Source organism: Malaclemys terrapin, chromosome 17 (assembly GCF_027887155.1).
Source record: "Malaclemys terrapin pileata isolate rMalTer1 chromosome 17, rMalTer1.hap1, whole genome shotgun sequence".
NCBI classification, from domain to species: Eukaryota; Metazoa; Chordata; order Testudines; family Emydidae; genus Malaclemys; species Malaclemys terrapin.
The window spans coordinates 12278566-12301465 of NC_071521.1; the positions used below are offsets into that span (position 1 = coordinate 12278566).

Sequence of the window (22900 nt, forward strand, 5' to 3'; positions counted from 1 at the left end):
ATAGATCCTGTTACAAGTAATTGAAATGTACAAATAAAAAGGAAGCGAGCAAGCTTAGATTACAACAATCCCTAGTTCCTGATATCACTCCACTGGGGCAATTTGTGTCTTGTCTCAGTAATGCTTTAACGTCAGCTGACAATTTTGGACGAGGCTGCCAAGATAGCTGTAAAATTAAGAGCAAATGTTTTCTAATTGAGGTTGTGCGAAGAAATATTTATCCCCCCCCCCTTTTTTTTTACGTTTAGAGAAACAGCATCTGCAAACTATTAAACTGGTTTATTTTCATTAATGCTCTCAAAAAGGGAGTGACATTTATATCTCTGCGGTTTCGTCTTATACAACAGGAAAGAGCCCCGCGTTTTTCACGGGAATAAACGCTCCAAGATTTTCCCTCTTCCCACCCCAAGCAAAGTTTCTCATGATGGGAGTTCTATCTTCAATCAATCCATGGCTGCACGGCTTGGCTTTGACAGGCTACCTCCATCGCGCGCTGCTTCTGTCATCGGTGCTTGGAGATCTTTATTTTGCACCAAACGAACACTAGGGCTGGAAATGTGGAATTCGCTGTTCTGTGGCTTTTCTCACTGGGGGAAATAGGACGTTTCAGTCCTGCGTGGTTATCCTGGGCAGTTTGGTGCCGTGCTAGTGACACCCGCTGTTAAACTGAAACCGGTGCAACCAGAGCTTTACTCAAGGCCATGATCTCTTTTCCCTGCCTCATGCACGTCTGCCTGTGCCCAAGCTCCTTCCCGGGGAAAGGTTTTCTACACTTGCACTCTTGGTTCATGCTAATGGGCCTCAGCCCTGCTCTGAGGACACTCGCCACCAGTTTTGCATGAAGTGTCACAACTGTTATCTATGTGCTTGAAATGACCTCTCGCCGTGAAACTGTGCACTGGTTAGATGGTCTTCAAGATGCGGCGTTAAACAGGATGCTGGCAGGTGCTTGCTGGTCAAGAGGCTCCCCATAAGATGAGGCCCCCTACAGTCACAGCAATGCGTGTGGGTGGGGTGGGGAGCATGGGGGTAATTGGGGGGGGGGGTACCTAATCTGACAAGTATATTTGGTCTCATGGAGACAGATTTTTCCTAAGAGATCAGGACCAGATTGTCTATGCCCATCACACACAGCAGGGGCCATACTTTCAAAGCATTCAGGTCCCAAAATGCTGGCCAGTTTGGAAAATCTGGCATTACTTTTTAAAAGAGGGTGGTTCAGGGGTTGGGGTGCTACCCTGAAGACTTAGGGGACCAAGATTCACTTCACTGCTGTGCCACAGACTTCCTGTGTGATCAGCTCATCTAGGCACAAAAAAGCTACCGCTTTAACTATCCTGGTACACCTGATGCCACTCCCCCTCCCATATCTCTGCACCTCTGCTCCCATCGTTTCAATGGAGATGCTAGCACAGGGGTGTCGGGAGGGTAAATGCATTAGAGATTGTGAAGTGCTCAGGTACCGCAGCACATGAATTGATTGGTGGAATTTAAGTACAGACTCACCAGCGTGAGGGTGGGGGCTGGAGCGGCCTAGGCAACGCATCAGAGCTGTGATTCACATCCCTAGCGAGCAGGGCTGTGAACATCTTGGGCACGGTCACTGTTCCCCGGGGGTGGGTGCTATTGTCTGCTCACTCTGACAATGATCTCGGCCTGGGTTGTGCTGGTTTCGTTAAGAAGTTTGCGTCCCCATGTCCGGTTAAGGTAAACACACACAAGGTGTCGCCACCTTGATTTTGGAAACATCTTCCATCGGTTGGGAAGCAGCGGGGAAGGTAAGTCTGGCCGGATCCTCCCCACTGGACTGCCCAGGCCCGGTGTGGCCCTGCTGGTGCTGCCCAGAAGGCCTGAGTCTTCCCAGACCTTGATAACAGCAGCTAAGGGTCACTCAGTGGCTGGAGCATCACTTCACTCTAGTGGGTGGAAAGTTAGAACAGCTCAGGAGGCACTGCTCCTATCATGGCTACAGCAGATACAAACCCTGCTGCTGCCCAGTTTGTGGGGACTCTCCCTTAGCTCAGGCACCAGAGACTTGTGTCTTTTGAAGCTGATGGTCCCGTTCATGATTCCTCCTGCCAGCTACCGTCTCAGGCTGCAGCCAAAGACCCATGAAAGAAAAGGCTGCTCCCAAGGGAAGCAGTAAGTGGGGGCGAAATTAGGTTATCGTTATGGACGAGCTAGGCCATCCCATCAGAAACTCCACATGTGCCTTTGTCCTGGAGCCCGTTCAGCATCTGTGACGACGGCGAGGGAAGAGGGTTGTGCCTTTTAATGCCACATTGTGGGATATGAGCTCTTTCCACCTCTGTCGTACTGGCTACAGCAAAACTACTGGGCTTCCCATAGAGTAGGGTGACCAGACAGCAAGTGTAAAAAATCAGGATGGGGGGTGGGGGGTAATAGGTGCCTATATAAGAAAAAGCCCCCCAAATCGGGACTGTCCCTGTAAAATCGGGACATCTGGTCACCCTACCGTAGAGCATTTTCTGTAGGAGAGCGTCTCAGTAGTAGCCGCCCTTGTTCTTAAAAATACCAGCACAGTCATTCATTCCTTACTAAATTCCCAGCAAGACACAGGCCATAAAGAGCGGGGGACTGAATGGGCTGGGGGATTGGTACTGGGCGACGATGCCTTTTACTTTTAAGTCACTAGTTCAAATCCAGGGCAAGTCAGTCAGGACCCAAAGCTGATGCCTGCTTGGTGGCCTATGTGAAATGAATAAGCAGTTTCCAGTGGATCTTTTATCCACATCATAAAACCAGCACCACGCAGCAGAGAGGTCGGGGCTTGAATGGAGCCTGGAAACTGAGCTCCCTTCTCCTCCCTGGCTGGGAGCCCCATGAGAGCAGGGTTGAGGCTGAGTGGTGTAGCAGTATCAGGGGAAACCTGTACTGCCCATGTTATACCTGTACTTGTGCATACATAAGGGAAGCTGTCTCCAGAGCTGCCTGTCCAGCCCCCTACTCTAGCCCCATTAATTAAAGCCCCAGCCTAAAACGCTCAGAGCAGGCCCTGGCTGAGGAAGACCTCTGAGGCCTCCAGCTGAGGTTCTGCTGGTTCCCATCTTACATTGTAACTGAAAGCCCTGCTTTCGATTTTCAGCTGTTCGGCAGGGAAGAGATTGCTAAGAGGTGGGGTGATGGGGAAAGCCGCCACTTGCTGCGGAAGGCGTTTAATTTACGAGCCCAGGCCATCAACCACATCCAGGTCCACAAGAGAGGCAGTGTTTCCGAAGGAGGCAGCCTGCCTGGCCGTTTGCATAGAGATTGGACAACGATGCACTCAGCTAAAGCCCACAGACTTTTTTTTCCCCCAGGACAGTTCAATGACCCGAGCCCCTTCCGACTTGCTTGTGAATTCATTGACTTAACCACAAAGTGCAGAGCAAACATCAACTTTTGGAACGCTGCAAAGTCCCGTCAGCTAGCTGGAGTGAGTTCTCCTGAGCACTCAAACCATCATCTTCGCCTTTGACTAATGGTTTACAAAAAAAAAAGTCGGTAGCATATATCTTACATTGGCATGGGCAGCTGGCTACTCCTAAATGTACAAAGCACAATGCAGGGTTAGGATAATGAATATATACAGCAGGGGTGGGCAGTCCCGCTTGCAAAAGTCTTTCTCTCTCAAGCATTGCAGTCTGGTGACACAAAAATATAGGAGCAAATTGGTCAGCCTTGGAAATGCTGTCGTATAATGTGAATCGGCTACAAATGCAACGGCTGAACAGTCAAGTTTGAGTGACAACCAAAGGAAAAGGGACTATATAATTGACATAATACAATGTAGTGATCCTCCCAACAAAGGCCAGCGACCCCAGCGTAGGGGGATACTCAGTCGCTCTTTGGCTGTCCAGCTGAGATATCCAAATTGGTCAAATCCTGTAGTCCAAGATTCTTCCCTGTTCGGAAGCATATTCATGTTAACTTGGCAAGTCTGTTCATCTTTGAAATGTGTGTGTGTGTGTATACGTATATTTTATTATAGAGTGTGCGGGGAAAGCAACTTTCTTACCAAGTTCACGCCGTCTGTGGCTACAATTACACACCACTTTCCAAAGGGGATTGTGACTTGCTGTGCTTTCAAAAGCGACCAGGAGAAGAAGGGGGTGCTGGTGATGCACTCGGCATTGGCTGAGAGTCACAAGGGTTTGGGTTTAGACTGGACAGGCGCGGCAAGCTGGCCTCTCGTGATCGGGAAGATGCTCTCCCGCCTAGGGCAGGCACATGGGTAGTTTGTCCTGGTTCTGGGGGTGTGCAGTCAGTTCACAGTGGGCACATGGTTCTGATGCAGGCTGAACTCTTTGGCTTTGAGGCGTAAGCTGGCGATACTGTTTGCCATGTTCACCCCCTGGGCGGGCGTCGCGGTGCCGCTTGAGCTGTAGGATGGCACGGTGCTGCAGCGGTGGGAGGGGGGGAGAGGGGCGAGGGAAAGGAAAATAGTTATGAGACTCAGGCACAGCCCAGGGAAAGCCTTAGCCGCCGACGCTGCAATGGTTAAGTGGACTAGCACCTCTCTAGTTGATTCATTTGATTTTAAGTTGTCAGGCAGTTGGCTCCTTTCATCAGCTTCTCGGAAACAATCGGCTGATGCCAATAGTAAACTTCCCCCACAAACCATAGCAGGGTCTGGATGGCTTTATGCTGCTCAGTGAAGGCAGACAGTTTGTGCAAATCAATTTTAAATGAGATTTAAGTCCCTGCCTCTAGCTTTTAAACTGAATACATTTGAGATGGGCCCAGGGCAAAAGCCTGGATCTAGACCTGGGGTGGGCAAACTTTTTGGCCCAAGGGCCACATCGGGGTATGGAAATTGTATGGCAGGCCATGAATGCTCACGAAATTGGGGGTTGGGGTGCGGGAGGGAGTGAAGGCTCCGGCTGGGGGTGCAGGCTCTGGGGTGGGGCCGGAAATGAGGAGTTCAGGGTGCAGGAGGGTGCTTTGGACTAGGACCGAGGGGTTCGGAGGGTGGGACGGGGATCAGGACTGGGGCAGGAGGTTTGGGTGCGGGAGGGGGACAGGGGTGCAAGCTCTGTGGACACTTACCTCAAGCAGCTCCCGGAAGCAGCGGCATGTCCCCCGTCCGGCTCCTACGTGGAGGTGCAAGCAGGTGGCTCTGTGCTGCCCCATCTGCAGGCACCGCCCCTGCGCTCCCATTGGCTGCGGTTGCCGGCCAGTGGGAGCTGCTGGGGTGGTGCTTGGGGCACGGGCACCGTGCGGAGCCCCTCGCTGCCCCTTCACGTAGGACCCAGAGCGGGGACATGCTGCTGCTTCCGGAAGCTACGTGGAGCCAGGGCACGCACAGAGCGGGGCAAGTCCTGGATCCCGCTCCTCGGCTGGAGCGCCGGAGTGGGGCAAGCTCCAGACCCTGCTCCCCGGCAGAAGCTCGAGGGCCGGATTAAAACATCTGAAGGGCCCGATGTGGCCCTCCTGGCCACCCCTGGGCTAGACCCCTTCCCTACCCACTCTGATCATTATAGGGGAAGTTTGCTCCACACTGTGCGCTTGAGCTCTAGGGTTGGCGATGGATTGAGTCAAAAACCCAGAGAGGAATATGTCCTGAAGTCCAGATCTGGATCTGAGCTTTGCAGCGCAGGGAAAACCCACTATCTGAGCACTCAGTGACACGAGGCGAATGATGTCTGCCACTCAAGGGCTGAAGAATGAAACAGGTGTTAGATACAGAAGCAAATCAGATGGGAATTACTCTGGAGCAAACGTCTGTCTCCATACCAATATTCTGCCCTTGTGGCTCTTAGATACTGAAACGCTAGGTCCTTTTTGCAAAGCTCTTCCTTCAAGGCTTTCAAAGCACTTAGGGAAAGGTATTCATTACTGCAAGTATCCCAAGCTGACTTCATGCAGATCATCCGCGGGTCTAGGAGAGAACCCAAGACTGGGATGGCTGATGTTCCCCCCCACCCATTACAATTTCTCGGTTCCACTATAGAAGAGTCAAGTTTTCAGAGATGGACACTCCCCGTGCAGTTTTTATGACTCTCTCTGGTTACAGGGTTCAACAAATGGGTGTGAATTTGCAATCCCTTTCTTCCCCGGAATGGCTTTGCCAAAGGAAATTCTATTTAAAAGTGAAAAGAAGCTTTTTCCTAGTTGAAGCAAAGCCTGTGCGATGTATTAGGGGTAGAAGAGCCCCTTGACCTGAAACCAAGGTGGTGGGTGGAGAGTCTATCTTGCACCAACTCCTTGCTGGTAATTATTTATTCATTAGAATTTCTTCCCTCCTCCTCTCCCGCTCCAGCTCTTTATTTTGACGTCTCTCCCAAGCAGAACGTGAGTTTGCATTTCAAAGTGGGTTCTGGATTAGATAAAACAGGCCAAATTCATCCCTGGTGCAATTGCTGGAGTTACCCCAGAAAGGAATTTGACCCTGTTGAGTTTGCCTGTCCCTAGTTTAGAGGATTCCTAAACCACTGAAAAAACCCTCTCTTGCAAAGCTTTCTGGGCTCTGCTTTTACCCCCTGGTGGGGGGGCATTAGTGCTCAGGCTGCTAAAAAGCTCTGTTGGTTCTCGTGACCCCTGGGGAGCACCATGTGCCTCCGACACTTAGAATATTAACTATCCTCACTCAAGTTTCACTCTTATAAATATTTAAACTCAACATTAGAAGACAAGGTGGGTGAGGTAATCTCTGTTATTGGACCAACTTCTGTGGGTGAGAGAGACGCGCTTGGAGCCACACACAGCTCTTCTTCAGGTCTGGGAAAGGCACTCCGAGTGCCACAGCTAAATCCAAGGTGGAACACATAGTTTAGCATAAGTAGTTAGCACGTGTTCTAAGGGACCATTCAAGGGGAAGTCACCCCTGTAGTCACAGGACAAAAAGGGGGTTAGTGGATTACAGATTGTTGTAATAAACCATAAATCCAGTGTCTTTATTAAGACCATGATTTTTAGCGTCATGCAAAATTATGAATTTCAGCTCCCAGCATAGGCGCTGACTCCGTGGGTGCTCCAGCCCTGGAGCACCCACGGAGGAAAATTAGTGGGTGCTCTGCACCCACCGGCAGTCAAGCTCCCCTCACTCCCCGTCCCACCTCCTCCTCCTCCCCCACGAGCGCGCTGCATCCCCGCTGCCCCGCCTACCTCCCAGTGCTTCCTGCCTGGCCGCTGTCAAACAGCTGTTTGGCAGCGTTAGCACGCTCCGGGATGGGGGGAGGAGTGGGAACGTGGCACGTTCAGGGGAAGAGGCGGGGCCGGGGCAGGGATTTGGGGAAGGAGATGGAATATTGGCAGGGAGGGGGTGGAGTTGAGGTAGGGACTTTGGGGAAGGGGTTGGAATGGGGGTGGGGAAGAGGTGGGGCCTCATGGAAGGGATGGAGTGGGAGCGGGGCTGGGGACAGAGGGGGGCGTCGAGCACCCACGGGAAAGAAGGGAAGTCGGCGCCGATGGCTCCCAGACTTGTCTTTTGAAAGTGTTGTGCAGTTTCCTTTGCGGATGAGTCTGACCCATGGGTTGTACACAGGCCTATCACAACGTGTGGTGTCGTGTACCTCATCCAGGACACTAAATGACCTATGTCAACAACTATGTGAGTGAAACCCATAGGTGCTGACTCCGTGGGTGCTCCAGGACTGGAGCACCCACAGGGAAAAGATGCTGGGTGCTGAACACCCACTGGCAGCCCCCTTACTAGCCCCCCCCAGCGCCTCCTGCCCACTGATGAGCCCCACCGATAGGCTCCTCCCCCTCCCTCCCCAGGCCATCTGCCCGCCGCGATCAGCTGTTTCGCGGCATGCAGGAGGCTCTGGGGGGAAGGGGAAGGAGCGAGGATATGGCGTGCTCGGGGAAGGGGGCAGGAAGAGGCGGGGTGGGGTTGGGGACTTGGGGGAAGGGGAAGGAGTGAGGATGTGGCGTGCTCAGGGGAGGGGTGGAAGGGGGCAGGAAGAGGTGGGGTGGGGTTGGGGATTTGGGGGGAAGGGGAGTGGGGGTGGGGCATGGGGTAGAGCTGGGGGTCAAGCACCCCCTGGCATATTGGAAAGTTGGCACTTGTGGTGAAACCAGACAACCACTAACCCCCCGTTTTCATCCTATGACTACAGTGGTGTTGACAGGCCACTTCACTTTGAATGGGTGCTTAGTTTAGCATAAGGAGTTAGCACATATTCCATTATTCAACCTTGGACTGAGCTGTGGCACTCGGAGTGCCTGTCCCAGACCTGAGGAAGAGCTCCGTGTAAGCTTGAAAGCTTGTCTCTCTCACCAACAGAAGCTGGTCCAGTAACAGATATTACCTCCCCCACCTTGTCTCCTAATAACCTGGGACAGACACAGCTCCCACAACGCTGCATTCAGCTCAGCACAGCCATTGCCTCCATCCCATACGCTGGCTGTGTTTGTCCTAGCGGCAGGCCGACATCTTGGCCCAATGGGGCTGCAGTTTGTTCAATTCTAACTTCTCCTTCCTACTCGGGGCCTTAGGGCCCATCCCAACTCCCGCTAAAGCCAATGGAAAGACTCCCTGTGGCCTTTGTGCCTTCTCCATTTCCCCTGCTTGTTTAATTCTCTCCCTTGGAGGGGGAGCAGTTTTCTAATCAGCCTCGCAACCACCCGGCCTTCGCAGTCTTTTCTGCCCACTAGGGACAGGCCTGGTAGGGTGACCTTGGCTGGCTCTCCAGCACCTCCCGAAAGGCAGCCGCAGTAACTCAGTTTGGGAATAGATGGGAAAGATACTGGTGAGGCTGCTGCACTTACCTGTATGGGGATGTGGTGGTCCAGGAGAGATACTCTGGGCTCAAGGCAGTCGGCCTGGGGGCCATCGGCTGTTCAATGGCTGCGTCTTGGCTGTAGGATTTGAGGAGCGATGCGGACCTGTTGGCCAGCATCGCCCGCTCGTTGCGACGGAACTTGGCCCTTCGGTTCTGGAACCACACCTAGCGGGAGGAGAGGCAGCACCGGTCACCTGAGCCGCACTTAACCCGGGGCACAGACAAGGCCGGCGGGAGGGAGCAGGGGAGCTGCCCCACGCTCCCCTAATGCATAGCGCAGCGGGCTGATTGCACTGGGCAGGGGGCCGAGTTAATGCTGGCAGATCTCAGGCTGGCAGCCTGGCGGTGACACCTCTGCTCTGCCTGCCATGGCACCGTGGGCCAGGATGAGCTGTGGTGCTCCTGGAGGGTGCACTCCCTGGTCCTTCTGAACTCTATGAAGGCCTGAGTTCTAGCTGGCCAAGGGAGGGGGGAAGCCAGCATCCTTGCCTAGAGCCAGGAGGCAGAGGCCTAGTTCCTCCCCACCGCTTTGCTCACCTGGACTCTGGCCTCACTGAGGTTGACCCGCCGCGCTAGCTCCTCTCGCACAAAAGCATCGGGGTAATGCGTCCTCTCGAAGACTCGCTCCAGCGCCTGGAGCTGGCTGCTGTTGAATGTGGTGCGGTTCCTCCTCTGCTTCTTCTTCCGCTTGGCAGCCCCGCGGCTCGGACTCAGACTCTCACCTAAGGGGAGCACAAAGGAGACAATCCCAGGGGGGCTGGGTACAAGTGACACGTCCATGGGGCCAGCCCACCTCTCCCCTGCCGGTTAGACAGACACACCCAGGCACTGGTGAGGGGGATGTGGCAGGCAGGGCGCGGCAGGGCACTGCCCTGTGTCTCTATTCAAAGGGTGAACAAGGCCGGTGATTTCATTGCTGGACCTGGGAGATGACCTTGCTAAGTGCAGATGTCTGTAATCCAGTGGAGGAACACAGCCTGCCCTTCACTGCAAGCCCTAGAGCCAAGCATGGCAGAATTCAACTCCTTTATAATGTTGATGGATAACAGCAATGTTTATTTGAAAGCATTTTTTCCTATTGTTGCCCATTTATATATTTACAGTGATGCAAAATTATGGGGGAGAGGTCGGACGATGGGGAGAGTCAGGCAATAATTGTTTGACAGCAGACGTTGCAAGTCAAAAAGCTAAAGCTTTATAACCATTAAAATACAAATTGTCAACATCCCGTGTCAAAATATACAACGTAAATACCCTGAAATCAAACTGGAATAAGTTCTCAAGCCACATTTTTCTTCCTTTGTCTGTCTGTACATTTCGATGATCATCGATGGAAATATTTTTTCTTCAGTTTGCGTGTGTACGGTGAAATCGCTGTTTACCAACATTTACTGATAAAAATCTAACCTTCTATGCCTACCTCAAGGGGAAGTAGCGTGGTCCACTGGACTGTCCATGGGAAGGGGAAGCAGTTCTTCAGTTCCAGTCCTAGCTCTGCCACTGACTGTGTCTCATGGCACGTGTCTCATCCCTTCTCTGTGCCTTAGTTTCTCTCAGGGATAATACTTACCTCCGGGGGGATGAATGGGGAAAGGGTTTAACTAGTTAATATATGCCAAGTGCTATGTAAGTACGAAGTTGAAAATTCCCAAAAGTGGCCACTGATTTCAGATGCATTCAGATGCTTGAGGCCTGATTTTCAGAGGCGACGAGTGCTAGCAAGTCCTGTTGAAGTCAATGGGAGCTCAGCACCGTAGCAAATCAGGCCCCAGGATGTCTCAAGTTGGGCACCCAAAAATGGAAGCACCCAAAATCCGTGGCCACTTAGTCTCTAACGCCAGCCGTCAGCGGTGCAGGGACTAGTGGTGCTGCGGAGGCAGCCGCACTCCCTGGCTTAAAGGAATAATAGCAATGCCATATTAGACCGTTTTGTCCAATGGCTTTCAGCGCACTCGCTGTAAAAATGGTTCCAGTTCCCCTGCCAGCAGTTCCTGAAGTAGCAGCGGCTACATCTGTCTGCGACGTGGGGAGGAACAGGAGGGTAATTAGAAGGACGGGATTTTTAAGGTGAGCTATCTCATGGCCAGCCAGCGCTAGAATCAAATGTTACCAAGCCTCTGAGATTTCTGCTCACACCCAGCATTTGTTTCCATTTTTGTGGCTCGTGAAATTTTGAACCTTAAGCCTGCCACTGGTCCGTCTGTTTGCCTTTTGGGCCCAGATCCAGGCCTGAGTATGGTGCATCTTGGGCCTTCATCCGGGGTAACTTTCATTCTTTCTTTGTTGCCAGCATCACATGAGATGGGGCAGGCTGATGGAGGCGGGTTCTGGAGGACACAGTCAGAGGCCCAGTGGGGAAAGTATGTTGTTGTTTTTAATTCTTTAGTGGAGTATTGTTCAGTTATTCTTTCCATTAGCAAAGCATCTGGATTCAATTTGTACCTAATGGCGGGAAATTTTTTTTGAATGGTTTGAAATGTTAATCGTTTTATGACATCCCATGGATTTACAGCCGTGGCATTGGATTTCTCTGCTTTATGTCAAAGTTAGAGCCTATGAGGTGAGAAATTGTTGCCTCTCACTAAAAGGCTTCTAATGCAGCTTCGCAAAATTGTCATGAGATGATACCAGCCCAGGCATCAAAATCTCCTGAAAGGGATATAAACCCTCCTGCCACCTTCTAACTACTGAGGGCTAGATGGAAACTTCTGTGCCTTGCTCCATTGCTACCGCAGGGTTTCTTGCACCTTTCTCTGAAACATCCGGTGCTGGCCATTGTCAGTAACAGGATACCGGAGTAGATGCACCATGAATCTGAGCCAATGTGGCACCATGATCCAGTGTGATCTGATTCCTACTTGTACCAGGCTGATGAAAAACTAAAGATAATTTAGATGCCCATCCACCCCTCCCCCCAAAAAACCCTAATCTCATGTGAATGGGGCAGTAGACATGTGCATGGCTGTTGTTCTAACCCTTTGTGGTTCTCCAGCATCTCAAAGCACATTACAAAGGTAGGCATTACCCCTGTGTTACAGAGGGGCGAAGTGAAGCACACAAATGTGAAGTGAGTTGACCAAGGTCACACAGTGACTAGAACCTGAGGGTCTGTCTACACTGGAGAAAAAGAGATGGGGCAGTGAGTCTGAGCCTGGCTCAACGTTTGGGGCTCTGAGACCCTCCCTGCCTTGCCAGGTTTCAGAGTCCAGTCTCCAGTCCAAGCCCAAACATCTACGCTGCTATTTTTAGCCCCACAAGCCCGAGCCAGTTGCCCCGGGCTCTGAGACTTGCTGCCGTGGCTTGGTTTGGGGTTGTTGTTTTTCTGTGTAGACGTGTCCTAAGACTCCTGAGCCCTTGTCCTAATTACTGGTCTGTGTTGTCTGCTTTATCGGTTAAGGAAACCGAGAGTAGGCATCTGTGCTGCTAATTTCTGGGTGGACCCTTTCTTTGCTATACTTTGTATGTGAAAGTCTCTCTCCGTAGCCTGGAGCACTGGGGATCGTTCAATAGGGTCGGATAGAGACTTTGGGGACATTCCCATTTTAATAATGAATAAACTGAGCCTAGTCTACTTCAGCCATGCTCTGCCTGTGGCTATCAAGCAGGGGAGGACGTAGCCTCCCAATTCAATGAGTGCCTGCTCCTCAACCCGCCGAGGGGGCACCGACCACCCACAGTAGCTCCTCCGTCCCAGCATCGCAACCCTAATCCTGGCCGAGCGTGGAGGGGAGGCCCCAGGGGTGGGCATGGAGAGGGAGCTCATCCAACGCTCATTCAGCAGTTGTGACTCCTGTCCCACGGGGCTGGGCCCAGCTGACCACTCCGGGCATTGTGACTTGGTGCACAGGGTCACAGCGCCGCCACTCAGGTTTGGCCAGGCCTCTGGAGGGACGGCCAGGCCCAAACCTGAGACAGGAACCCCTGTGCAAGTGCACCCATTGCACACTGGTTAATCTGGGCCCGATTTCGATGGGTGCAGTTGCAGCCATGGACCTCCACTGAAGCCACCACTGCTATCAGGTCCAGGGTTCCCAATTTTGGTTGGCTGTATTCCTGGAGGTTTCATCGCATGACATAATCTTTAATTAAAGATGAATCTTTAATCCCTGGAGACTATCCTGGAGGGTTGGCAACCCTAATATAGGTCATAATTCCAGAGGCAGTTCTCCCTGGCTTGAGTCAGAAATCCTGACAACCATGCGGCGGTTACCCCGGGGAAGTGGCAATTGAAATCTCCGAGAATGAGGGGTTAGGTTTGTGGCTGGTGCTGACAATGGCCTAGTGTAAGATGAGTGTTTGGTGCTTTCTTTACAATGCACATTGAGGCCTGAGACCCCTGGATGCCGTCCATCATTAGAAACCATTACACATTACGGGCAGTGAGAACGCTCTGCCCCTTGTAGGAATGGCCTCTAACAATCCACAGATCAGGCTCAAAACCCAGCACTCACCCTACTCCCCGACCTGTTAGTGCAGTTCCTCAACAAGCGTGACTAAATAGATCTGGCGTTTGTGTCAGGGTACACTCATCCCTCTGCCTCAGCCAAACAAGTAGGTGTCCAGGGGATAGAGGAAGGGAGCTGTCCATTGAGACCACCCTCCCCATGACTGGATGGTGAGATGGGAACTCCCTTGATGAGCTGTAGAAAGAGAGGTGACCTCAGCTACCATGGGCCCTAGGTGTAGTTATCTGAATAGAGCCGGGGAGCTCCTTATGTACTGCCACTTTCTGATCATTTAGTTACACATTTTTGCATTCCAGGTAAGTTTCAACCTTTCTTTGCCCCTGTAAATCCCTCTAAGGACAGAGGGACCCTGGGGCTGGTAGAAGCTGAGCATGGCTGCGTTTGGGAAGCTCCAGGATTGGGGCGGGGGAGAACGTTATGAAAGGTGACACGTGTTTGGTTCAATCTGAAATAAACGCAAGTTGAGTCCAAAAGCCGAGAGAGAAAGACGCTCTTTGCGCCACCCAGGAGACCAGTCTAGGCTTCACTGAGCTTTGCATCACAAATAAAATTCCGAGAATTCCCTCCAGCCCTTGGTTCTGTCGAGAGCCTCAAATTCGCTGCCAATCTCTATTTTACAGTTGCCCCTTTTAGTTTAACTCCTTTTTTGGTTTTGTTTTCCTTCAGCAAGCTAATGGGCCTCTGGATTAAAAAACTACGGCAGGTCACTGCTGTCCAGCTTCCTCGCAGAACCTGGGATTGACATGGGCCGGCATGCAAGAACCATCCCTGATGGAAAAGCCCTACAGAATGTAATAGAGAGCAATGAGCTCCCTATAGGATTTATGAACTACCTGATAGGGTTTGATGGACAAATTATAGAAAGAGGATCTCATTCTCTATTAAATGGTATAGTTTTTTATAGTGATTTCTATAGAACCCAGCTGGGCTGATCCCTATTTAAATCTGTCTGTAGGACTTTTTTCATGAGCGATAGCTTCCAGGTTGCTCTGCTGAAAGAATGAGGGAGCAGAACCTCATAGATTTAACTCTTAAAATGGCATGCGGAGAATGTGCTCTCAACCGCACCCACTCTGTCTGCCCTCTTTTCCTCCTAGCAAAGCAGGACTCCTGATCTGTCTCCCACTGAAATCAACACAAAACCTCACATGGAATTTAATGGAAATGGGGTCAGGCGCTACCATAGACCCACTGTGTAAAAAGATTTCCCAAGCTGCAAGATTCCAATATGGATTACACCCCTCTTCCATGTTTGGAATGGGGCGGACCATTTTGCGTCTGGGCTTTTAAAGAGCTGTAAAGTCTGGGGGCGCACGGATCCAGTTTTTATGTTCAGGCCCCTCCGCTAGTTTAAATGTGTCCCTTATACCATGTACAAGTGAGATCTTCTCCTGAGCCACAAAACCATGCAGCACATTCCAGGCAAACTCTTAAAAGCTATTGTTAGCTGGTGAAAGCCTTTCCTCACCTAATCAAACCTTCCCTTGAAAGATAGCTGCCTCCCAGTACAGCTCAAAGGGTATCATTGTTCCTGAACTCTGCATAGGTCCTTCTGCTTCCAGATGAATTCTCCATTATGTGATGTATTTTCCCTCCTCTTTAAAAACAATCCCATCCGTTGGTTGTACATGAGGCCGCGCTTGATCCAAATGTACCTGTCTGATTCCTCTAATTAGCCCAGAGACAGGGTTCTCCTGCTCCATAATGAATCAACATCTTTTCTCAATTAGCTCATGCTTTGGAGCCCTGCCCATACTCCAGAAATGTGGGACCAGATAAATGCCACTCTAATTGCTGATGGCATGTGTCTGACAGGTTTATGGTGTGCAAGGTTGGGAGCGATCGCCCATTCTATAAAAAGATAGAGCTGAAATCAACATTAAAAAATGAATGTCATTAAACGTTCCATTTTTGTGCTTTCACGGGGTGGGGTAGGAGGATAAACCTAATAGATCCTATTTCCATTTGCAGTCACAAATCCTACACGAAATCCACAGCTAACTCTGACCATCCAGCCATTACTTTTTCGTGCCAAAGGCCGCTGTGCCATAAGATAACCCTATTCGCTTCTGAGCGTTAGACGCACAGGAGGAAAAGTTACTTAACTGGCTTCTCTGTGATTTTCACCAAGGAATTAAAACATCCTGATGCTCTTCCAAGAATAAGACTCATTAATTATGGAAAGGCAGAAATAGCTCCACACTGGATTTCTTTCCCTCCTGAAGGACTTTGCAGGCCTTGTTTTGGGGCGCAAGGGGGTTTGAAATGATGGAGCGAATTTGCAAGTTTGCGTTTGTCATTTTTTGGTTACTGTCTGGCTCGCTTGGAGATATTGACTGGGTTGATTGTCCAACCTAGAGGTCAGAGGGGACATATGAACATTCCCTCTTCCTGTGGCCGCTTTTTGTATGGTGTATTTATTTTCTGCTGATTACAATTTCCTCTAAGGGGAAAAAATAAAGAGGGGAGGGAGGGATAATATTACCGAATAATGAAAGATGACATTGCAAGGATAAAAAGGGAAAGCGAGACTGCTCAGTAACCCTGAGATGAAAAACACATTCCCCAGGGGACATCGGCGTTAAACAGAATATACGAGACATGGAATTAAGCTGTCGTTTTGTAACAAATGTGTGTGTGTGTGTGTGTCAGCCATTGCACAAGCTAGAACTTTGTTGTCTGTTTCACACTAAATCTAGCCCACTCATTGCTGGGGTATGTTAACGATAAAGGCTGGAATTTCCAAAAGCGCCCAATGGACATTGGCTTTCAGTAGAACTTGTATTCCTGAGTCACTTAGCAGCTTTTGAAAATCTCATCCAAATAGTAAATTATTCCAAAGGACTTGAGCTGGGATTTTCAAGCTTGTTAGAGAAAATGGGATAAAATGTTCAGTCACCTAAGTGATTTAGGGGCCTAAGTCCCATTTTTCAAAAAGGGACTTAGACACTTAGGAGCCAAAGTTTCATTGGAAAGTCAATGGGACCTAGCTTCCCAGGTGCCTCAATCAGGCTTACAAGTCTCTTAGGGTACAGCTATGCTGCAAGTGAAGGTGTGACTGTAGCATGGCAGACATACCACTAATGTTAATCTAGCTAGCACAGGTAACAGTAGCAGCGCAGGCATGGTGAAACAGGCTTCAGTATGAGTTAGCAACCAGTGTGTGTCCCCACGCTCCCTGACAGGCTTGTGGTCCGGGTGCTAGATGGTGCAGAAGCCCGTGCCGCCATGTCTCTTGTTACCCATACTAGCTAGATTAAAGCTAGAATGGCTGCGCCTACCCACGCCACAATATGCTGTGTAGACATCAGGTGTGTCTGAACATTTTCCTTTGGGGCTTAACCCTCTAAAGCTCCTTTGAAAATCACAGCCTTTCTGGTCCTCTTCTTAAATTAATCTTGATCATCCCATTTGATAACCTCACTTTTCTCCTTTGCCTCTTCTTCCTTTGTCCTTTTTCTGGCCGTTCTTTACTTAACACTGCTATTCTACCAGGCAACCCCGTAACGCATGTGAGACAGTCCGATCCTTGTCCCGACGACGTCTATGCACATTTTATCATTTAGCTTCAGTGAGAGCAGGTTCGGACCTGTGGCTTGTAGGAAAACTGCTCTGTCAAAATACAGGCCTGATCCTGCATTCCTTACCCGGGTAACATGCCTGTTCGGAGTCACTGAGACTGCAGGATCAGGCCCAAAGGCGGTATTCCCATGTTCATTTTCTAAGCAGCTCAAGGCAGCTCTGCTGAGTTTGCACTTCTCATCTGTGCTCCTAGCAGTTTTCTTTAATAATTATTTGCTGAGTTGAGACTAGAAAACCAGGTATTATAGCAAATCTGGGTCATGGTTAAATATATATGTAGTGAGGGATTTTAACCCTTGAACTCCTCCTAGGCTATTAGTAGTAGAAAGTTGTACTATGTGCCATTAGAAAGGGAATTTTCCCTACATTTCCACCAAGGTTTCAGAGCTGATTTATGATCGTTGTTCACGAGGGATTCATGAGCTCAATGCAGCCGTGATACAGGCAATCTGAATGTATTATTATTATTTATTTTGATTTGCATTAAAATGACATCCATTTACATGTTGGAACTCAATGAGTGGAATGTCTCAATTTCTAAATGTGCCTTATCTACATGGAATGTCCCTGTGCCATGGGAGAGGAGTGCCCGTATTCAGGGAGAGGTGGCAATTCCCTTTCATTCAGGCAAGTGTACTATTCCTGTAGGTCTCATTAGGGTTGCCAACTTGGTAATATTTAAGAACCGGACCCTCCAGCAGGAGTGCTGGAACCTCCCCTGCCCTGCCCCCATCCACTCCTCTTAGCTCGCTGCTTTTCCTCTCCCCCCAACCCAGATCAGGAGGGACTCACCTGCTTTGCTGGGGCTGGGAGCTGCAGCCGCCCGACGCAGGTAGGAGGTGGCCCCGGCTGAGTAGGGACTGGCACGGGTGATGACCCAGCAGCTCCCCCACCCACAGTAACCAGACTTTGTGTCCAGTCAGTAGAGCTGACCGGACACTGTCAGGTCCCCTTTTCGACCGGACTTTTCGGTTGAAAACCAGGCACCTGGCCACCGTCACATTGTGTGGAAAGGGGAGATTTTTGTAATGGAATTTATGACCCTCGGTGCTTTTCAGCACCTTCCAAGTGCAAACTGCCTCCCTTAGTTCTTGCTTTGAGATGAATCTAAGCGGGAATGGCCTCATTTCTCAGGGGCTGAGCTACCTTAAGTCAACAGGGGCTGGATATCTGAAAACTAGTCATCAGGGTTTATTTAAGGCCTAATCCTGCCACTCAGGCAAGGCCCTGAATGCAGGGGTTCTGATCACCGTATGCTGCTAAGCTCAGCTCCACGGCAGCTCCTGGTGCCCTACTGCTTAGGGAAAGTTTTGGGAACCCCTGCTGGGGTGGGGTGCTGCAATTGTCAGCCGCAGTGCTCCAGTAGCGCCTGTAGAATGGTTCTGCAGCTGTGGGCTAGGGATAGAAATGAGCCTGGGGGATAAAATAAGGCCGAGTGGGGGGAGCCCAGCTCACAGCAGGAGTGCGCCCCTCGTCCCCTGGCTCTGGGGAACAGTGTGAGAGACGCTGGCTGTCCTCCTTAATATAGGAAAAGCTGACATTTAAACCAGGGACTAACACAGAATCATAGAATATTAGGGTTGGAAGAGACTTCAGGAGGTCATCTAGTCCAGCCCTCTGCTCAAAGCAGGACCAACCCCCAACTAAATCATCCCAGCCAAGGCTTTGTCAAGCTGGGCCTTAAAAACCTCTATGGATGGAGATTCCACCACCTCCCTAGGTAACCCATTCCAGTGCTTCACCACCCTCCTAGTGAAATAGTGTTTCCTAATATCCAGGGTCGGCGCAACCCATTAGGCGACCTAGGCGGTCGCCTAGGGCACTAACATTTGGGGGGCGGTGACCACGGCAGCCGGATCTTCGGCCGCCCCGGTCGTCGGCGGTATTTCAGGGGCGGGACCTTCTGCCACCTCTATCGGGGGGCGGTATTTCAGGGGCGGGACCTTCCGCCGCCTAGGGCGGCAAAACATGGCGGCGCTCCTGCTAATATCCAACCTAGACCTCCCCCACTGCAACTTGAGACCATTACTTCTTGTTCTGTCATCTGCCACCACTGAGAACAGCCTAATTCCATCTTCTTTGGAACCCCCTTCAGGTAGTTGAAGGCTGCTATCAAATCCCCCCCTCACTCTTCTCTTCTGCAAACTCCCTCTGTTCCTAGTTCAATCTCAGTCCCGCTCGGTGTGCGGGCGCTAGGTGGTGGGTGCTGGTGGTCTGTGACATACAGGAGGTCAGACTTAGATGGTCGGGTGGTCCCTTCTGGCCACATGCTCTCTGCTTGCTTTAACCACACGCCCCCTTCCTCGCTACGTGCAGCCCATCCCCTGTAAAGCAGCTTCGATCCTAAACCTTTATGATTTGGTGGTGAATACATAACACTCCTCCTTGTGCATCTCTGGCCTGCTTGGGGGGGGGGGGGGGGTTCAGACCCACATCTCTAAAAGCTAAAGTTACATCTCGCCCTATTGCGTTGCAATGTAAAAACCCGGAGCGGAGCAGTTTTCTGCCATTAAATTATTTCACACATTCCATTTATTTGTGGACAGTTTGCCAAAGACCTTTTTAAGCTTTATTTTTTTCACCCAGCCAAATGATCAAATCTTCTTTACAGTCACTTCCCCTCCCCTCTTCCTCCCACTTCGCTCCCCCCCCGCACCCCATCCCCCCCCGAGTCCGTATAATTTAAGGTTTTAAATAGCCTGGAGGGAATTAACTGTAAATTCTTCCTAAAACAAATAAATTCAGCCCTCTACGTTTGTGCCTTTTTCAAACTGTTGAGAGACGTTTTGGGTTTGTTTTGTTTGAAATAATGATCACGGCATATATGACCCCAAGGCTGCGGCCAGCTCTAACCAAATAAATAGCTTTTATTAATTAACGTTTATCCTTAACAAATAAAACCCCAATTTGATCTCAGCCGGCTGAATTAGCAAAAATAAACAACTGGTTCTCCGGGCACTTGATGTGGATTTAACAAATTAACACTGGGCCTTAATCAGGGAAGCCGCAGGGCAGCGGAGGGCTTTTACAGCCAAGAAATCCGTTGGAAAAACAATGTCTTTCATTTCTCCCATGGTCTTTCTCAGTACACATGTGGACTGCCATTATATACTCTAGGGAAACCAAAAGAACTACAGCAATGACGTCCGCCTAGATTTCATGTGCAATTGTTTAACTTGTTCCTTAAATCATGAAATCTATTTTGAATGTTTCCCTTTGGATTAATCTGTGGAGTAAATGATCCAGGGGCTCCAGAGTTATTTTCTGTGTCCTTTTCCCCCCCCCTTGAACAATAATAATTGTCTTTCTTGCCAGCACTTTTCATCCGAGGAACTCAAAGCACTTTACAGATGTTAATTCATCATAATTCCTCCCCAGGAGGGAGGGAAAGGGGGGAACTGACCACAAAGAGGTACGGTCATTTGTGGCAAGTCGCATTTCAAATCAGCTGGGAACAGAATCTGGAGTTCTGATGCCAAGTCACCAGCTCTAACCACTAGGCAACTCCACATTTCCTAAATAGTATCATCCCCATTTTCGATTGTGTCTCAAGAAAGTATTCCTATTCAGGACAGCACTTAAGCACTTGTGTAACTTGAAACCTGCTCTGTTTAAAACCAAACACATGCTATGGTGCTCTCTTGAATGGGGACAGACTTAACTCATGTGCTTTCTTGAATTGGGTCTTATCGGGGGGGGGGGGGGGGGGGGGGGGAAGTGAGGCAGAGAGAGACTTTTTGAAGGTCACAGCATGAGTCATCTGGGAATAGGACCCAGGCATCCAGGTGCTTAGTCCCCTGGTCTAACCACTAGACTGCACTGAATTTCCCATTTGACAGTCATGGAAATGGTAGGAACCAAATACTCTACAAAAACTTTTAATCTCTAACAATTCTGTCATAAAGACTATTATGCTTGAGAGGTAATTGGAAGCCCTGACTTTTGAAAGTGTTTGCTTGCCCCTGCGATGTTGTTTTCAATAATTCCTTTTATTGAATTTGGCCTGCGTTGCACAATACAAATACAAGATTGCAAAAGTATAGGCAGGCTGACACCCGAGTGCAGCGTCTGTGGCCTGTGCCGGTGTCTGTGCTTTGAACTGTCTGCTCGTTTGGAAAGCTGACTGAATTTGTATAACTAAGTTGGCTGTTTGGGCTGGGACCTGCTTTCCATCTTATAGACCGAAAAATACAACTGAAGAACTATCTCCCCCCCCCCCCCCCCCCCCCCCCCCGGCGGCCCATGAATGCGCAACTGTCTGCCACGGAAGGATTTGGTGAGGGGTGGGAAGCAATTAAGATGCATCCGTTTGCTGATACTAGGCCTGATCCTGCAATGTGCTGCAGTGCCTCCCATAAGGTTCTGTGCACCCTCCACTCCTATTGACTTCACTCAGCACCTTGCTGGATGAGGTCCAAACCTGCTCCATTCAGGTCAAAGCAATACTCTGGTTAACTTCAGTCAGAGCAGGAGCAGGCCAAGGAAGTGAGATTTTTTTTGTTTGGCTGTAGCACCCAGAGGCCCCAGCTGAGATCAGGGCCCCATTGTGCCAGGGACTGTACATACAGTGAGAGACAGCCCTTGCCCCCAGAGCTTTCAATCTAGATAGACAAGGCAGGTGCAGATACTCAGCATCACACAGCTGGTCAGAGGGGGACTAGAACACATGTCTCCTGGGGCCTAGTCCAGTGCTTTATCCACTAGGTCACACTGCCTTCCCGAAGAGAGAGAATAGAATGATCTTTTCTATGGAACCCAGCTGCCACTTTTTGGTTTGGCTCAGGGCATGAAGTCACTTCTTGACCCCGGAATTGAAGATGCTTTCTCGGCGTGAAATGAACCGACCCAAGCAGTGTTCCCTGAGGTCCACTGTGTATTCTGCTGGTGCAAGGGGATGCAACAAGTTTTCAGACAAGGCCACGGGGCTTGATCCAATGCCCACTCAAGTCAATGGGAATCATTCCACTGACTTGAATGGCTTTGGGTCAGCACTAGAGCCGGTGCACCACGGAGCTTGCAAGCTGCCCTGGGCAATTAGGACTTGATTTTTGTACCCACTGATGCCAATGCAAAGTTCCTCTTCCCTTCAGTGGTGCAGGATTGCGCCTCTAATTGGCAACTCCAAAGATGGGTAGACACATATTTAATAAGTTATAGTGCATTTCATCAGCAATACTAACCTCCTCTGGGTAATCGTCTACCCGCCCAGAAAAGGAAGGGAATGGTTCAATCTGGACCCATTGGGCCAAATGCTCTGATGGCTGAGAAAGAAGAGCTCAGGTGGGCTATCCCCAAAAGCAAGAACCCGCCACTGACATTGTCTTGGGTCCTCATTAAGGCCCAGAACTAAAGATTACCAGCAACTCAGCTGTTGCAAAGAAGAGAACCACCTCGAATGTAGCCGGGTGCAATATAGGGTGATGCCAACCCCTTGAGCTGAGCCATTTGGCCGGCATCCGTGGGCCACGCTTGGTTTTTGTGGCTGTGCCAGGGATGCGTGTGCAGTTCTATATCGAGCCTGCCTCTCACAGTTAAGTCCCCGGGGACGTTCACGAAAGTAAGATGTGGCTCTCCCAGGCCTATTGCCACGTACTCTCTTTTAACGAATCATCCCACGGTCTCCAGGAGCCATCTGCCACGGAGAGGGATGTTCTCTGCTTCTGCGTCTCAGACCACACGGAAAGCAGGTGTAACTGCAGTTCGGGCACACGTGCCCTTGCTTGCCCCGATCGAGCGAATGCGCTAAGAATAGCAGCGTAGCCACAGCTGCGTGGGTGGCGGGGTGGGCTAGTTGCCCTGAGGGTTTCAGCCTGGGCAGCTAGCCCGTCCCACGGCCCATGCAGCCGTGGCTACACTAAGCGATCGCAGCTAGGATGGGTATGTCTACCCCAGCTCCAGTGTAGACATACCCTGTTAGTAAGCTCTCTTCTGGGCATGTAGAAGAAGTGGAGAGAAAGCTAAAGCCTCAGCCAATGGAGTCGTCATGCCAGCGCAGGATTTGCACCCTCCACCTTCCGTCTGCAGAGATCTGGCTTCCCGAGGCAGGGCAGGAAAAAAATGTTTAGCTATCGAATGAACGCTTATCCAGGCCTCTTCTCCACCCCGCCTGCCAAAAGCCAACCC

The 22900-nt window shown here is 50.4% G+C and overlaps 1 protein-coding gene across 1 annotated transcript in view; it reads right to left on the reverse strand.

The window, feature by feature from the left end:
* Window positions 1-264: 264 nt before the first annotated feature.
* PRRX2 (paired related homeobox 2) overlaps window positions 265-22900 on the reverse strand; it is a 70152-nt gene continuing 47516 nt past the window's right edge. The window contains exons 2-4 of the mRNA XM_054007827.1: window positions 9267-9451; window positions 8716-8894; window positions 265-4400 (exon numbers count right to left, since the gene is read on the reverse strand). Of these exons, the coding sequence (XP_053863802.1) occupies window positions 4265-4400; window positions 8716-8894; window positions 9267-9451 (500 nt within the window). The 3' untranslated portion in view covers window positions 265-4264. The remainder of the gene's footprint in view (window positions 4401-8715; window positions 8895-9266; window positions 9452-22900) is intronic.